General features: G+C 31.9%; 3 protein-coding genes across 3 annotated transcripts; all 3 read right to left on the bottom strand.

Moving 5' to 3' along the window:
- Window positions 1–1,278: 1,278 nt before the first annotated feature.
- On the bottom strand, window positions 1,279–2,124 carry LOC123906540. The gene has a single exon (XM_045956470.1). It carries the CDS (start codon window positions 2,029–2,031, stop codon window positions 1,546–1,548), a length of 486 nt encoding a protein of 161 aa, XP_045812426.1. The 5' UTR covers window positions 2,032–2,124; the 3' UTR covers window positions 1,279–1,545.
- Window positions 2,125–4,469: 2,345 nt separating this feature from the next.
- On the bottom strand, window positions 4,470–9,986 carry LOC123906538. Its single transcript, XM_045956469.1, has 7 exons — window positions 9,657–9,986; window positions 9,495–9,581; window positions 9,058–9,234; window positions 7,387–7,557; window positions 6,625–6,870; window positions 6,262–6,350; window positions 4,470–5,400 (listed from the first exon to the last, which is right to left on the bottom strand). Exons 1-7 carry the CDS (start codon window positions 9,784–9,786, stop codon window positions 4,606–4,608), a joined length of 1,695 nt encoding a protein of 564 aa, XP_045812425.1. The 5' UTR covers window positions 9,787–9,986; the 3' UTR covers window positions 4,470–4,605.
- Window positions 9,987–11,747: 1,761 nt separating this feature from the next.
- LOC123906537 (ATP synthase subunit epsilon, mitochondrial) lies at window positions 11,748–15,461 on the bottom strand. Its single transcript, XM_045956468.1, has 3 exons — window positions 15,307–15,461; window positions 13,497–13,697; window positions 11,748–11,959 (listed from the first exon to the last, which is right to left on the bottom strand). Exons 2-3 carry the CDS (start codon window positions 13,678–13,680, stop codon window positions 11,931–11,933), a joined length of 213 nt encoding a protein of 70 aa, XP_045812424.1. The 5' UTR covers window positions 13,681–13,697; window positions 15,307–15,461; the 3' UTR covers window positions 11,748–11,930.
- Between the last annotated feature and the right edge of the window lie 3,909 nt (window positions 15,462–19,370).

Raw genomic sequence — 19,370 nt, 5'->3', positions numbered from 1 at the left:
AAAATAGTAATTTAGAAAACTCATGTTTAAATAAGTTTGAAATGACATGTTAAATTATCATTACAAGTGGACCAATTATAATTATACATATCAACGGTGTACCGGTACATGTCCACATAATATGTGTACCGGAGTGCTCACCTATATATATATATATAGGTGTCAAACTTTAATTTGACAACGGATACTAACTCATATAAATTACTTCAAACTATATATTACTCTTTAATATGTAATGTACTATTAACTATATGATTTCTTTCTTTCATAAAGAAACTGTAGTATTTCTTTCTTGACAAAAAAAATCCTTACAATCCTTTTTATAAGAAAATCAATTGATGAGTGATTTTAACTTAGACGTTGACCTAAAATTATTTTACATATAGTAATGTAATAGTAAGTAAAGCATGACGAAGAAAGTATTCCACTTAAAAAATAAACTCAGATTTTTCCGAACGATTCGTCCTTTGGTGAAGTTCATTAACCACTTAAGCCTAATAATTTGGTTAAGACAATTAATTAATTTTTAAATGGAAGTTACATATTCCTACTTTTTTTTATATAGCATTTTACTATTTTGGGTATTATGATTTCATTCTTTAAATTAAAATGTTGGCCTAATCTCTGCGTATGCAACATTGTTAAAATTCTTAGGAGAGTTTGTCATCCATTTGGATCACACAAGGCTCGAATGATTAGTCTCTGCAATTGTGCGCATATCCGATTTACACCCAACAAAAATGTTGGCCTAATCAAATGTCCTGCATTGTTATGACTTAAAAATATATGACCATTGCAAACAATCTCAAATGACAATTGCAAACATGACCACTAAGACTAGTAACTTCAATGCAGCCTCCAAGACCAAAAAAATCTTTATAAGATAGGGCCAATAATCCTTAATAGAAAATTGACAATTAATTTGCTAGCTTCTCCCTTTCTATCAACCTAATTCTTAACAACATATCAAGCAGGATGTCACTTTTGCAAAAAATATGACCATTAATGAGTTGGATTTGATACTTCAATTTTTTCCACTGTCAATCTCATAAAAGGTTGAATATAAATTAATCATGTTTATGCTAGTTGATTCAAGAGATCAAAAAACTGGTTTCTGAAACTAACACTACTACTTTGATTCACGCATTTTCCCTAAAAGGTCTCTTTGATATTCTTCAAAGTAACTTCATCTTCTTTAGAGAATAGTATTCTTTTAGCCTTATAAAAAAAATTGTTATAAAAAAAATTGTAATAACGTGAACGCCAAAGATTATTCTACTTTTTCCGATAATAACTATTATTATGATTTTCTTAAATAATGTACATCAAATTACAAGAAAAAATTACACAAAAAGTGAATGCACTGAAAATTGAAACGAAAATTCATTTTCCAACGCACAAAAATCACTTAATTTCATTCACAATTCCCAAACACCGCCTTCAACAAACTCGATCCCGCGCACGTTAGTCCAAACAGCGCAAAACCGATCTCAAACAAAACTCAGTAACCGACTCAACACAAAACTCACCGTAGGCACGTGACACTCACGTGATCACTGACGCGTCTTTTCCGAGATCCATCGACGATTTCGCCGACGCCGGAACAGAAGCAAATCGAGAAGTAAAAACACCGTAACCATCACCGTCACCACCGTCATTTCCGTCATCAAAATTAAGAGCATAACTTAACGGATCATAGTTCAACGGACCTTGTTTAACATAACCGTTACGATTCTTGTTATTATTATTGAATCTTCGAATAAACGTTTTCCATTTCGGTCCAGCAACGATCTCTGACCATTCACGAACCTTCATCCATCCACGGTACCACCATCGCTGCTCTCTATTCTTCTCCGGTGACTGAAGTTTCATGTGTTCCCACCATGACGGTGAAGTTTCGGATGAGAAACAACATGGAATCATCATACAGGAACAGATGCGGGAGTTTTTGGAGAATGCGATTTGTTGCATGTCTTCGTTGTTACCGGCGTCGGTCATGGTGGTTGTTGGTGGTGCCGGTAACGGAGACATTTTGGCCGGAGAATCTGAGAGTTAGAAGAGAAAGGTTTTTGGTTTTGTGATTTTTTTTTTGGGTGATAGGGTTTATAATTATATAGCGGTGACGGTTATGTAGTAACAAATTTACTGAAAAGGTGCCTATATAGTGAATTTTTTCTACCTACCTAACTAACGGGTCGATTTGTTAATTTCTTTTTGTTAAGTTAATCTTGATTCTTGTGAACAAATAATCTAAAGTTTGATGGTGACATAAATAAAATTTAATAGATAAATAAATCTCTTAATCTCATTTTAAGTGATTTAGTTTGATCGACTATGTGTACTATTTATGTATATTGTTTTAATCATATTTTTTGGTAAAATTACATTTTTAGCCTTTAACACGGCGTGAGAAAAGATATGGCAACCAATTGAGGACTTTTAGGTCATTGAAAAAGAAAAAAATTAGTTATATCTCTTTCGATTAGAATTGGAACAAAGATATGTACCAAAAAATTAGTTATATCACTTTAGATTAGAATTTGAAAAAGAAAAAAAATTGTTAAGGAAAAATGACTTTTTATATGTCATAAGTACATTAGTTCATGTTAGGAAAAAATATCGGAAAAAATATAAAGTTCTTTTCGGAGAAAATAAATTATAAAAATGCGATAATAATTTTACAACTCTTCAAAAATTCAATATAAAGTGAGATTCATTCGTTAATTTAACTTTAGTGTGACGATGCAACATTAGGTGTGGTGGTTTAGGTTTGGTTTGATAACATTAGAGGTTCTAATTAATTTAATATATTCATCATTGAATAATCATGATTATCAATTAAAGTGAAATCGAAAATCATTTATTAATCATTAGATTTAGCTTAGAGAGTTTGGTGGTTAACTTTATACACAGCTGTGATTTTAAGAAAACCAACCAATAATGTGAATTAGCACACCAAATTCAAAAGTGTACATTACTAATGTATTTATTTATGATGGGTTACTTTCTAAGGGGAATAATTTTAGGTAAGTTACTAAAATATTACTCCAGGCTCCAGCCTAATACAGCCATACCTCTAACCACACCTAGAAATTTAGTACTTTGATTCATGAAAAAAGGAAAACATTTTGATTCAATTTTTAAAACTAGAAATTTATCATTGATTGATTAGGTAACAATACCTAAGAAATTATTTTTTTTTGACTAAAAATAAAGGATATTCATTCATTCAAACTGATAGAGTACATCGATGTAATACAAATACAAATTTGCTAAAAACAAAAAGGATGAATCTGCAAACAAACTCACAGCATCCATGTTAATAGCATAAAACGGCAAATTACATAAGCCTACATATATGACTATATTGAAGTGTCTGGAATGTCCATGCCCCCAGATCTGCAGCGTTGATGACACAAAAGTCGACATTGGATAGATTTGTACTTGATCGGATCTAATCCTTCAACCTGAAACAAATGAACACCGCACAAAGACGGGAAAACAAAATACACCGCACAGAGACGACACAACAGAATACACCGCACAAGGACGGGATAACAAATAACACAAAACCAAACAAATATGTGAAAAATCACACTTATTTAATAACGAGAAAGAAAAAACAATTTGGAGGGGTGATTTTAGGTCAAGATTTGACCTAAAATCACCCCTCTTTGATAAACTAAGAAGAAGAAAAAAGGTGACGGCTAGGGTTAGAACTTAGGAGATGAGAGAAAAAGAGATACCTGAGAAATTATTGAGCAAACAATTATCTAATTATTACTCATCTCGTCCTTTTTTTAAGTATCGTTTTGGATCATTATGCACTATTAATATAGTTTACTTTGGTCATAAATTTTTATTAATATATAAAACTAAATGTTAGCAAATAATATACCGTTCAATTTGTCTCGACAGATATTTTCAAAATATAAAACTTCTATAATTTTTTATAATAGATAATTAAAAATATTAGAGATATGCATTGACATGTGTGTAGTGCTAACAAACGACTAGAAAGCCACTAATGGAAATCTAATAGTAATGCACTTTTATTTTTACAAAAATAGCAGCACACATTTTTTTTTATGAAGTAGTAATGCATTGAAATTAAACTCAGATATAATTGTGAGATCTCAGGTTCGAATCCGGGTCACGACGTCCGACATAATAATTTCGACATTTTTCCAGTTGAACTAGGACTCTAGCAGCACACATTTTGATCATTCACATTTTTTGTGTTGTTTTAATTTCTCTTTAAATTATTCCTTTGCTTTTTTTTAATAATTCATACAATAAGATTTCGAATTAAAATACAATTTCAATGATGCTTACACATAAGCATTAATGCTCCCGTAATTTACACACAACCATTTACATAGAAACATCCTCTTCATTTTTTAGGATTTTGATCTGTTTAGTACTACTGTAATAATTTTATATTATTATATGCCTAGATATAGATAATATTTCGATACCCAATTGCGAAAACATTTTCAATTTCTCATTCAAGTGTTCTAATACAACATTCTCCAATAGAGAATATAAAACAAAAGTACTACAATCTCTTCATGAAATTTGATGCTACAAAATCATCATAAATATTCAATAATTATGAGAGTAACCAACATAATTTAATCTAGGACGAATATTATGGTGACTAAATTTTGGATCACCATAATCTACAGCCTTTATAACCATAGCTTCACGCCTTCCATCATGTTCTTGAACTGCACCAAACACAATCTCATTTGTTTCACAATTCTTCTCATAGTAACTCGATGGAGTAGTCGAAGAATATCGACTTTGCACCTTTGAATGATGTTGCGGTTGTTGTTGTTGATAATGTTGTTGTTGTTGTTCATCGTAACCATTATCTAACATGTTCATATAAGCATGATTCCGTTGTGGAATTGTATTTTCCGGTTGTCTATTTATTTGCACAGGTGGAGGAAAAATATTCGCTTCATAGAGACTATTATCTCTTGTTTTTCCCAACATTTCCAATTCTTTATTCGTGTAAGGATATGTTTTTCTTTGTGTAGGTGTTTTAGTTTCTATATTCGGAGGCGGTTCATCTCCATCCGGAATCACAAAACTTTCTTGCATTGGCCATGAATTTGAATGATGTCTATTTGCATAATGATATTGCTGTTGTTGTTGTTGGTATTGATGATATGAAATCGGTTTTCTTTTGGATCCTATGAATAAGCTTAAAAAGATTTCTCCCATGGTTGAACTTGAGTTGACTAAAAGTCTTCCAAGAGAAACAAAAAAGCCTTCATCATGTTTTTCAAATTCATCTTCATTTGGGATTAATGGAGGCCTAACTGATTTAGGTGGAGGTCTTTGTTGTGATACAAATGGTGCTCCTTTTGTACTTATAGGAGCCCTTGAATCCTGAAAAATGAAACAAGATTATGAAATTTCATATATATACTATGACATGTAGGATGTTAAATAAAGGTCCGCGACAATGATCTGAGTTGTGCAACATAACAATTTCGAGTCTTCAAAATCGCAACACGGCCATTTTTGAGGCTGCATCAACTACATTTACCGCAATTTAAAAACCTCTTGATAATCCTATGTTTGTTTTGTGACTAAGAATATAGTGAACAAGCAAATTTTTTTGGTATGTTAACATTTTCTACTCTCATTTCTTATTTTTACTTTTTAAATGTGTTTCTAGTTTACAAGGATTTGAGTGCATGTTAATTAAGTTTGGATCTCACCCTTAAAAGTTAGCTTATTTAACATGGCATCAGGGTTGACAATGTGAATTCATGGTACTAGATGTATATATATTTAATTGGACATTCTCATCCTTTAAACTGATCGAACACATATTTACATCCAATAATTCGAGAACTTTATCAACGTAGGACTCTAATACAACTTGAGTGAGAAGGGGGTGATGTAAGGAGTTGTATAAGAGTGGCTCCCCCAGCTTGACTCGAGACCAAGACTCCTTCCTTACAACTGGCACCGATACTCATAAAAGTGGAAAATGAAGTTTTTTACGCTGTTTCTTGTACAAATTTTTGAATAGCAAACAGGGTGAAAACAATTAAAACTAAAAAACCACAATCAAAATAGAAAACATTTTTTTCAAACCAATCCTTAAGATGCAAGTAGTTATTTACAAAGATTTAACTTGGAACAATCATAGTTTTGAAATCATAGGTTTTCCAACTTGTAACAATGACATAATATATAGCATGCTATAGAAGATAATAATAATGTTTTAGTATAACTTACATCTGAAGAAGAAAACATATCCTTCACCCTCCTCTTCAGCAATGCTAACATATATCCAAAGAATCCAGCACAAACAAGTGCAGCTATTCCTGTAATGTTAATAATTGCATACACATTTTAGATTAGCATTAAGTATAATAAAGGTTAAATTGTATGTTCAGTTCATTACGTTTATTTTAGGTTTTAAATTGTCCCTTTCATTTAAAAAGTTTGACATCAGTATCGTAAGAGATCAATTTAAAACTATTTAAATAGAGGATCAACTTAAAACCTAAATTAACATAAGGAATCGAACATGCAATTTAAACGGTAATAAACATTTGAAAATACTATAGATTATATTAGATGTTGATCATGGCATACCTAAGGGGAAACTATTGTCAAACTCATACTCATCACTATTAGTAGTAGTAGTAATAGTCATGCAATCATGTTGATTGAGTTGTATTTCTCTAATTGCATTGTTTCCTCTATCCACCACCAAAAGAGAGCAACTAGTCCTAACATAAACTACATCAAAATCATTTGAAAACTTAGCATCTTCACTTGGACCATCAACATGGCCTCCTACTTGGCCCCTTTTTCCTCCACCTGCAATGGTAGTTACCCCTATACAAAAAGGCATGGCATAGAGTTAATGTTCTATTTGAATAAACAATATTTAGTTAAGTGCTCATAGCATAAGTGCTTATGATATAGCTACTTATGTATAAGCTATTTCTATAAAAAAAAATCGATAAAATAAAGTCAAATTACTTTCTTATAAATTATAAGTGAACATGTCATATAAGCCGTTTCGATAAGTTTTTTCAGAAAATCTCACAAGTACTTCCGCCAATAGGTAAACTCAAATCAATTTGGCCAGAAGGGCATTAACAAATTTCTTCTTTACCCTAAGAGTGCAAAGGTGGCAGTACAGACATCGGACACAATATTGACACATAGATGCCGATAATAATTTGAGAAAATGGAAATTATTAAATTTAACCACATGTGTCGGTATCTAAAACTAATACCAACACATGTCAGACATCCAACATACCTTCAATTTGAAGTGTCGGTAATATGATGGTTTATTCATTTCATTATGAAACAGAATTCTCAAGCATTCAAAGTAATACATACCTTCATCACTGATCTTTCTAATAGCCATATTCAGTGTGTCTGCAATGTAAATATTGCCACTATCATCCACTGTAATCCCTTTAGGGTGGTTCAGTCTTGCATCTTTAGGCCTTCCATCTATATGACCAATATACCCCTCAGAAGATCCAGCAAGCAGTTTTGGTTTGCTATCTGTTGTTTATCCATGCATTATATAAAAAACCAACAAAATGAAACAAAAAATTAGGAAACTTTTCTAGAGGGAACTCAAACAAGAAAAAACCTGAAATTATGATTTTGCTTACAAATTAACAATCATGTGCCAATAAAGAAATTATGGAATATCACATGAAGGTCGGAATTGAATCTGATTAGACATTTTTTACTAACAAGTTCCCATAAAGAATGAACTCTGATAATTTAGAGTTTGACCGAAAAATAAATTAGTCTGATCAAAGATTGTCTCCACCAGAATTCAAAACTCAACTTTTTCAAAAGATTGGTTTTTAATTGGAACTCATTAACTAGTTGAGTTGATTAATCGATTCCTTAGTCGAATCAATTCCTACCTCCATGTGATATTTCATAATTTCTTTAAGAAAACTAAATAAATAAACAATAATTACAATATTATAAATGTATATGTGAGATTTATAAAGTAGCAAGAAGAAACAAAAAGAAAAGTAAAGGAAAATAGTGGGGTAAAGAATTCAAACTAGTGTTTAAACTAATTGTCTCTAAATATTCCTTGCTTTATTTTTTTATAAGTACTTTAATTTATTTTTTAATGATTGCAAAATATATGTAGGATATGTTGCACTTTTATTTAAGTTTGTTGTAACATAAAAAGTGAAACCTTGAGCTTAACAAAAGTTCATTGCTTCTTTGTAACAAGCTTAGTAGAATCTCAAAAGATTTCCCGGGCATGAAGCAAAGTCATGGGTACAAGGTATGACTAAAACAGCAAATATTCTTAAAGGACACACTTGAATTTTGAATCTAGTATATTTGCATGATGAAGCAAAGTAAAGCCATAATGTGACAATACTAAAGAACAACATTCTTAAAATCAATATGCCAACCAAGAACAACTGAAAAAAAATAGAAATTTAAATGAAAGGTATGCATAAATATTTTTTAGTCATTTTAACATACATTTATGTAACAATAATGAATTTATTCAAGTGATAAGGATATTGATCTCCTTAAACATGTGTTCAGGAGTTTAATTTCTGACTCATGTGTATGGAGAATATTTGGTCGGATGAGATAACTCACCTTGTGTCCCACGATGGTGGAAACTTCATATAGTAACAAAAAAAAAACATACATTTTTTTTGTTTAAACCTCTATACAAATTTATTGTTGATTTTAGTTCCTAAAATACAAAAAATATTATTTTGATCCTTGTAATATTTACTTCATACAACATAAAATTCATATTTCGGCCAAACTTCGGATTATCATGTGTGTATCCCAGTGTAATAGGGGGTTTAAGAAGAAAAAAAATGCACCTTATTCCACTTGTGGTTAACAAATATCATTTGCTAAGAACTAAAATTAGTATTCGTAATATTAGAGGGACTAATTTAATATAGATCAAATATCATATAGACTAAAAATAGTGTATTATAGGGACTGAAAAATAAAATTATCAAACTTAGAAAATTAATTAAAGCAAAGAATGTTTACATCTTGACATTGGGCTTGAAAGCTTATAGATGTTACTGCTCTCAGAATCCAGAATCAGAAATTCACCATCTGGAGATATTTCAATTGAATATGGCTCAATTCCAAGCTTACTTCCATCAAATATTGTCTCCACATTGTAACCACTCTCAAATTTCACCATGGATCGACTATGTTGCACTGAGAAATTATTTTTGATGAAATTAGACCAATATTAGCACATTAATATAGTAACTAGAAAATTAGAAACTCGATGGAAGACACTAAGAAAAAACAAATCAAATTAGTGACGGAAATTTAGTGAGAAAAAAATGTGAAATCCGTCTAATTCTCTCACTTTATAAAAATTAATGACAAATTTCATTTTTCGTCACTAATTCTGTCACTAATTTTTGTCATTATTTTGGTCACCAGTTTTTACACTAGATTGATTTTTATACCTGGTGGTACTTTTGGTTTGGATTTTTGTGACCATATCCATTTAAAAAGAGTAGAAACAACATTTGAAACAACTCCAGTAACAATTTCTGCATGTCACATATGAATTTGATTAATGTAAAATAAGTAATATTCATAAGAGTTTAGAGGTTGTTTGCACTTACTTGCAGGTGGTGGTGTAGCTGAAGTTGGAGATAACAAACCAAGTAGGACAACAAAAGTAAAAAGTAACATAAAATAATTCTTAGTCATTGTTTGTTTTCCTAAGTTATGAGACTTAAAAGAGAGTACCATATTGTGGAATGAAATGCTCACACATTATACTACATTGATGGTGTCTAATATAAGCTAGCTATATTTACTTTCAGAAAAAAAAGTAGCACTGCCCTTTTAGAAAAAAAGTAAGGATTAAGGGGATAGAAAAATAGATGTGATAGAGATTTTGGAAGAGGGGCAGGGGAGACAGAATTTAGACCTGATGGTGAGAGACATTGAATGGTATAACTTAGAGTTTTTGTATTGTTTTTTTTTATGTAACATATTTATATTTAAACCTCATATCGACAAGGTATCTATTTTTTTTATGTTTGGATAAAGTGTGATCCAAACCAATTTAAAATGGTATCATATTTTGTAGCACATGTGATGAGTTAATTTTAAGATTGAGATCCAAATTCATTTAGAATTAACAGTTTGTTGCTGATTTGCATTTCACTCGAGTGTAATTATTTTGGATTTAAAATTAGATTGAATCCACCGCTTCAACAATTTAATAAATAATAAAAAATAATTACATAAGAGACAGAATATATAAATATAGGGTAATAAAATAAATAAATAAAATAATATAAGAGACAGAATATATTAAAAAAATAAATAATAAAATCCCCGAGAGTAAAAAATAATAAAATAAATAAAAAATATAAGAGACAAAATATATTAATAAATATAGGGTAATTACATATGAATGAAAGGTAAACGGACAACAAGTTGCGCCGCTACCCCTTTTTGAATGAAAAAATTAATTTTCTTAAAAACAATATTCATAGATTTAGGGGGCACAACATTGCTATTCATAATCTTTTGAACTTTGTACAGAATACTCACAACCTCTGGTGCGAGGACGCTAAAAGTGTCAAATGCAAATGATATGAATGCATGTTGATTGTCAGAACATGTTTTCTCATGTTTAGCCACTTTACTTGAAGCATCTTTGAAGACTGACTGTCTCACAGTAAAAGTCTCAGCTCTCAATCCAACAAGTGGCAAAACTCCAGTCAAATTCACACATACATGTTTTCCGCCTACCCACTCATACACCATAACATCCTTCGGTCTGAGAGTTAATGGTCCTTGGGTCAGTTAAAAAGTTTAAAGGCAAACTAGTTATGGATCCAATACTACTTGAATATTGTGTGGCACGATGGATCATGAAAGAGTGTTCCATCAAATGCATCAAAGTGACAAAATATCTTTTGTAATCTTCACGTTCTATTATTTCTTACATTGCATCTCTTCTAACTAAACATGTGAGTCTTAGGTTAGATTACATGTGAGTCTTAGGTTAGATTACATGTGAGTCTTAAGAGTTCGATACTTCGATATCGTCATGAGAATTTTCTTTTACAAGTTCTTCGAATCTGATTTTCATTCCTTTTGTTTTATTGTCTTTAGTGGTCAAAATACAAAATTGCTTTTTATTAGTCCAATTAGTAACGTTTAGGTTACGCTGCTTGCAACATCTCATGTGGTAAAGCCTTTTTGTGTATCATCATCACTTTCAATAATTTACATGGAGGTGGCTGTCAAAAAAAAAATTTACATGGAGGTTTGTTTACACATTTTAACCAAAATCATGAATAGCTTAAAAGTTATACTATAAAAGTATTAGCCTCTACACTACATTGCCAAATTGAAGAGTTTCACTAGAATTACTTTCTTAACCAATACATCAATGATATTTAACAAATTTTATTTACAATGTGTATAGTAAACTTTATTATATCCCAAATTCAACAGGTTACATCTCTGCAAAGTTCCATTGGCATGTAGATGTATCCTAAACAATTATCTAAAAGGTCATGTTTTCAACCTTCCCTTCATGAATTAGAGAGTAACAAATGTATTTATCAAACATGCATAGTTAAGGCCTTTCAATTCCATTATAACATTTAAATTCAGCAAGTTTCATTCTAGAAATGCATATTACCATGTAAATTCTTTCATAAACTTCCCAACTTAGTTGGGCAAACAGATTGAAGTCACAAGCATATTATTAAGTTTAAAAACCATGTGTTCAAACTAAAATTATTACAAGATTAACCATGCAAATCCAAAATTCAGTGCATGTGCTACATCATGGACAAAAAAGAACAATGGAAAATAACTTCCGGCAGATTTCAAAGGTTTCTGCTTGCATAGCTTCTATCCATTTCGAATCAATGATCTGGGGTGTCTGAACGAATGGCTGATAAAAAAAACCATTGAACACTTTGATCAGAAATAATACAGCAAATATACAAAACTAGATAAAAATTGAAGGCATTAAAATGCAATCCATCAAGAGATGACAACAGAAAAAGGGCATGCAGTCAAAACAAATGTTGTTACTCTTTCTCCTTAAGATCCTTTTCAAGTGCAACTTTTCTTGGATTCTAAGTGTGGTTTCAATAAACTTGACAAAATAATTTGTTTGAATGTTTTTACTCTAAAATCAAATTTGAAATAGAAGTCTGGTGTAAATTTCTAAGCCTACTGGAAACATCACTTTAGAGTGGATTCAAAGCAAAATTGAAGCAAAAATCAATGAAACTCGTATCACTTTTCACCAGTTTGACTTTGAGGTTTGGAGACAAAAACAACTATGTTAAGTGAAAATCTTTACCAAAATCACGTAAGCATGGGTTGAATGTGAGTTTAAAGGGTTTGAATGCAAATTAAACTAGTTAGAGAAATAAATGTTGCACACCAAGATCGCAGTTTTACAATGAATTAGAAACCAGCAACAACTGATACCATCAAGCAACGTCCATAGAATTTGAAATATAACAAGCCAATGACAAAAGTTGGAAAAGTATCCTCTCATGACATGGTTTTTGTGTATGTGAAGTAATGAAATAGAAAACAGGGAAGTGGGTGAGTAGCTATGAAGCACCGACTCTAAAATAGACACCGCGACACAGCTAATGTCCAAAATATAGGACATTTGAACACCGCATACATATTATATATATATATATATATATATATATATATATATATATATATATATATATATTAACATAACAAGAATTTGAGAATTACGAGGAATTATAACAAAATTATGACAATAAATGGATCATGTATTTTATAACAACAAGTAAATCTCATGATAATGAGCCTCGCAAAAAATAAAAAGAGACATCATTTTGCTATTTATCCCAAAAAATTTAAGATCTAATATAGACGAGTGTCCGAGACGCGTCTAACAGACGCTCGAACCTTTTTTTATTTTATTTTTAATTTAACATTAGTTCAAGACATGTCTAATAGATGTCTAAGCCAGTATATTTTTTTTTTAACTGGACACAGCTAAGAGGTGTCTACACATGTCAGAGGAATGTATGCTAAGTATCAGTGTCCCAAATGTGTCTGACTACAAGGCACTTTGGGAAAGTTGTACATGCACCATAGGTCAGTAGTTCTTCACATTGAAGAGAAAACTATCCTCTTATAACGAGGTTTTTTGTTTTCTGAAGGAAAGGGATATAGAGTATAGACAGAATGGCAGACATAAAGATCCTAAACATAGTTGCACCTATGAATCATATAAATAGACTACAACAACTTGTGGTGCCATATCTTAGGTAATTAGATGAGAAAATACATTCCTAGACTTGTCTAAAAATTCATTTAATGTACTAAAATTAACCCTGAAAAATTGCAATTAGAGTATGGAATGAAACATCATGGTAACTAGAGTTAATTTGATATGATAAAAAGAAGAGGACAGAAAAGGGACGTACTAGGTTTTTCGGGCTTGCCCTCGGCCCATTTGGAAAGAGAGAAATGGACCTTCTCGCGAGAGAGAGCTTCAGTCTTGTGAGGTTCCTTGAGGCAATTCCTGACAAGATTCGCGCATATGTTGGAGTAAGTTATGTATGTCATCCCCGCTGCCCTCCAAAATGGCACTGCTCCGGTTGACGCCATCGATCAAATATATGGACCTATTTGGATATAAAATGATGTTTGAAAGCAGATAATAAGCTGTCTAGTTATATGAATAACTGAATGACTCGCTAGTTAAACAAAAAAGCAAATAAGAAAAGAAGAAAACATAAAATGAGACAAGTAAAAAAAACACTGATATCACACGATACTCATATTCCAAATAGCACTCCATTCCAAATACACCGTCAATAGCTTTCCAAGAGCTAAACAACAAATAATTGCAAAAAAAATGTAGCACCCAAAAACACTATAGAAACTGTAACAAATACTCACTGTCTATGGGGATGCAATAAGGAGACAGTTTGAGATAAGGCACGGATGTACAAAGAAGTGATAAATGTGTCTTTCATGCTTGATATGCCAATGGAATTTTAAAAATGTGCTTCCAAACTCAGCTTTGAAACCAAATCAATAGTTACTACTACTACAGAACAAAATTCTAGAACATGAAGAGGACATTGTAAATTAATCAAGTTGAACCAAAACTAGGGACGGCATTAATGTATGAGAAGTGTGTCCAGAAACTAACATTAGTAAAGCATAATAAAAATTTGAAACAAATTATAGGACATTAAAAGTATAAATCGATTACAATTTCATCAACTGCAAAAAAATGTCAATAGAGAAGAAGAGTGTCCAAATTGCTTAGTGATAATAACTGCTAGCATTGAACTTGTGACATGTAACTCAAAGTGGTTATTAAATAAGTACGGGATCATATCATTCAATCAAAGACCCAAAAAAAGCAAACAAAATAAATAATAAACCATCAATTTAGTCCTTAAACTAACAATCTCCCTCCAGTTTAGTCCTAAACTATATAAATATAATAAGTAGTCCCCTAAAGTATATAAAATCCATCAATTCAATTCCTGCTATTAAGATATTATGAACTAAATTGACAGATTTTCATATACATTAGGACATAACTTGACGGATTTCATAAGCAGTATTTCAAACTTGACATATTTTCATCGAAGTTACGATATAAATATAGATTTCATAGTTTAGGGACCAAATTGATGGTTTATTCCAAAATAATAACAGGGCAACATGTCATTTAGGTCCTTGAAAGTGTAACTCGCTATCAAATTAGTCCCTAAATTTATCGAAATAGCAAATACACTCCTAGTATCTCTTTTGTTTGTAATTTTATCAACTAATTTTGACCAACGAAAAACACATTCGAGGACTAAATTGACAACCTAAAACATCTTCCAGGACCAAAATAACTAATAAAAACAATACTTTTGCAATTTTGATACATTCAAGAACCAAATTGACAACGAGTTACAATTCACTTGTGAGGATCAAAATGATGATTTTCCCAATAATAATAATGATGAATATATAAAAAATTATTAAAGCATGGTTCTAAAAAATCAATTTATTCCTAATTTATTTGCATATTCTACTCTATAGAAAAAAATTCAGATTTCCAATATTCACATAAATGTTGTAAATCTGATTCAAATGAATCTGATATGAAGAACAAACAATAAGAACAATGAAATTGGATGAATGAATGGATCAGAGTAAAAATCAGGAACAAACAGAAATCACGATCAAATCGAACACAGAAATACAAAGAACATGGATGAATACCTGAATTGAAAATGGAAGAAGGAGAATACGAGAGACACAAGCGAGATGTTGCAGAGCGAAGAGAGAGAGTCAGATGCGAGAGTTGTGAGAAGAAGTTTGCGTTTTAAGTTCTTTTGGGATTGGGAATTCATAAGCCCGTTTTGTTTAAGCCCAAATTCATTTAAGCCCGTTTGTTTTGACCCAAGAGAAAAAACTAAGTTATGGATTATTGAGAAAAATTTATAATAATAGAGATTAATTTTTTCAAAACTTTAATTTTTTTTGTTGATAGATGAAATGACAAAACTATTGAAAACTCACACATACAAAGTAGAGTGATTGAGATTCGAACTCTAGTCATGACGTCCGACACTAGCAATTACCACTCATTATTACGTTGACTGTGTGAATTGAATTCACGTCCTTGCGGGAAAATAATTATCGAAAATTATTTTTTTATTTAACTTGTTTTTTAAGAGAGTGTGTTTAGATGAAATGGTTTAGATTTTTTTTTGTTCAAGTAGCCTAGTAGCTAGAAAATTCACCTTAAAAGTGAATAAGTGAAGTATCCTGGTAGGGATGACAATTTGACTCATACCCATTGGGTACCCACAAAAAATACCCACAACGGGTTGAGTAAAAAACCTGCATTTTGGGTATGGGCACGGGTATGGATAATTACCCATAAAAGTGAGTGGGTATGGGTGCGGGTGCGGGTACGGGTACCTAGTACCCACCCCGGCCCCGCCCCATACCCACATAGTATATATTTATTTATTTTATTTATATTATTATATAATGATATATGTATATCGATTTAAATAATATACAAAACTATTCTTATTCAAAAAAATATACAAAACTATTAAATTATTACACATTTTAATAAAAAAAAATGTTTATTTATTGCAAACAAAATGTTAATATGTCATAAAAAATATGAACTTTATCATGAGTTTAGTAATAATTTTGTTTATAATTTTCATGAGTCAACATTAAAAATTTTAAATTTTTTTTAATTTTATTAAAATGATATGATATTTTATAATTGATTCATTTACTTTTAGCAAAAGTGTGGGTAACAGGTACGGGTATGGATACTTAAGTGCCCATAGGGTATGGGGACGGGTACAAAGATTGTTATCCATGCGGGTATGAGGATGGGTACAAATATTTTTTCAAACTGCGGGTATGAGAATGAGTACTATAGTACCCTACCCATACCCTACCTATTGCCATCCCGATATTTCGAGCTCCTACATTGCTACACATATAGTGCGATGTCTCTACCAACTGAGTTAAGCTCACGTGGAGTTTAGATATCTTTTATCAGAAATTAGGAATTGAACTTAGATTTTTCCAATACTTCGAAAAATTCATCAATCACTCAAGTATAATCACTTGGTTAAAGAAGAAAATACTTTCATGTAACAATTTTCATCGTGAAATTGAAACCATTTTTTTTTTCTTTTCAAATTCATAATTTGTTAATGGATGACATGAGATCTAACCCAACATTTCTACTCTTTCTTAGTTATTCTTTAAGTGATCTATCCTTACAAGTGTTGTTCACAATTAAAACAGCCACAAAAAATGAAAACTGTACTAGACAACTAGCTGGACCACTTCTCAATAAAAACTCTAGTTGGACCACAAACAAGCACCAATTCAAAATGCATTCAAAATAGAGTTGAAAATACATTGCATTTATCAAAGGTTGGTTCAAAAAATTGATGTTAAATTGAAAAGCTAAAATGCAATTCATAAATATAAAATTTAGAGATACATTAAAAAACGATGCGTAGAGCAATGTGTCATGGAATTAAAGCAATTATCATTTCTCATATAATAGGTGTAAGCAAGGAGATTGCATTTTGGGAAGGAGTGGCAAAATTAGGGTTTTGAATTAAGGAAACCCTATGACCTATCCAAAATTTGGAAATAAGAGATAAAGATCAAACAATTGATCAAAAATTAACGTTATAATTCCATATTGTACGATTATACTCGTATCTATTTCAGAGAAGTAAAAAAAGTTCAAATGTATGAAAAATCAAATGTGTATTCCAAATTAAATTTACTTAGGATTCAAGAAATGTTTGCATCTTCCATGTGACATAGTAAATTTTGTCTGATGAAAATATAATTCTTTCTGAATGATATGTTTAAGATATAAGTTTTGAAGGATTTTAGTCTATATATTGATATATATATATATATATATATATATAGGGAAATGCTGATTATCGCAAATGATAGCATCACGAGAGGCTCACGAATGACGTGGCACTGCCACTTGCGTGTTTCACTTCATTTTTTTAAGCCGCGTTTTGTTTTCTTCTTTCAAACCAAGTTAACCTTCCATGTAAAATATCTTTGTCGACAAAAGTGAACTCACCGCCGGTACATCGTTATCTTTGTTTGGATTCCTTGGAAGCCAATTTGAGAAGTGGATACATGCTATGTAAGGGTTTAGTTTTGTGCAAGTCTTTCTCCTCTCTTTCCATTCCAACTTCTTCCATCTTTATTATTTTTTCTGTACTCTCTCTCAAGTCTCAACCGTTGGAAATTTGGGATCACTGTGTGCACTACTATTTCTCATGACTTGTTCTTTTGTATGGTCCCAAGTCCCAATATCAGATCATCACTCTCACTTCCATTTGTACATATGAGAAGAAAAGGTATTGCAACAAAACAGAGCAGATCTTGTTCAAAAAAAAAAACAGAGTTTTTTGGGGCATTCGGTGACGGAAAAACAGAGTATACGTGGGCAACACAAGTGATAATAAGGCAAAGCGGTTACAATATTTTCATATTAATAAAGAATCAATAAAGAATACAAATATAACTAAGGAATGGGTCTTATCATAACCTTCCTCTGGTATTGATGGTATGATAGGGTCTTATCATAACCCGGTTATGTTTCAATTGTGGAATTTGATATTTGATGATGAAGGAATGGGTGCCACTTGCAATTTCATTAATATGCAAAATAAACTTGCTGAGAATGTGGTAATGGCTGGTGCTGGAAACCAAGTCCGCCGGCACAAATGAATATTGTTAGTTGGAACTGCCGGGGAGTGGGTCACCCGCGTGTAGTTCCTGGTCTTAAGTACCTCGTCCGGGTGTATAAGCCGGATGTTCTGTTCCTCAGTGAAACTTTATCAAATACTCGTAGAATGGAGGAGTTGCGTCATTTGTTGGGTTTTGATTCTTGTTTTGCCGTTAATCGTGAAGGTAGAGGGGGTGGTTTAGCTTTTATGTGGCGCTCTTCTTTCCATTGTTCTGTTACAAATTTCTCTTCTAATCATGTGGATGTGGAGGTAGCTGATGCAGTTAATGGTAATTGGAGGTTAACGGGCATCTATGGATTTCCTGGAAGTGGTCGAAGGAGAGACTCTTGGAATTTCTTGAAACAATTGTCACAGATTTCTAGTCTTCCTTGGTGTGTGCTTGGTGACTTTAATGATATTTTATCTCCGTCTGAGAAGAAAGGTAGGAATGACAGAGCACCTTGGCTGATCAATGGTTTTAGATCAGCTGTTTTGGAATCTGGTTTGGCAGATGTTCATATGGAGGGTTATCCCTTCACTTGGTTTAAGAGCCTCGGCACTTTTCGCGCAGTGGAGGAGCGGCTTGATAGAGCATTGGCTAATGATGCATGGTTCCATAAATTCCCTAATGCTGTTCTAGAAAATTTGCCTGCCCCAGCATCTGATCACTATCCTATCCTTCTGGTTCGTGAGCCTGAGTCTCGTACTAGAAGAGCTCGGTCTCGTTTCAAGTTCGAAAATGCTTGGCTTGTTGAGCCCGAGTTTAATGATTTTGTTAGCAACCGCTGGGTCTCTTATGGTGACAACCAAATTTTGCAAAAGCTGGATATGTGTGCATCTGATCTTTCTTCTTGGAATAGAAATTATTTCAAGCGGCTGCAGCGGGATATTGATACTTGTCGAAAAAGAATTGATCGTATTCGTAGTCAAGTGACCCCTGATAATGTGAATTTATTTAATGCTTTGAGAAAGCGCATGGCTTTTTTACTTGTTCAGGAGGATGCTTATTGGCGTCAGCGTGCAAAAACTCAT

The sequence above is a fragment of the Trifolium pratense genome, linkage group LG2, assembly GCF_020283565.1.
Source record: "Trifolium pratense cultivar HEN17-A07 linkage group LG2, ARS_RC_1.1, whole genome shotgun sequence".
Taxonomy (NCBI): domain Eukaryota; kingdom Viridiplantae; phylum Streptophyta; class Magnoliopsida; order Fabales; family Fabaceae; genus Trifolium; species Trifolium pratense.
This window is presented reverse-complemented; position numbering and strand designations above follow the sequence as displayed.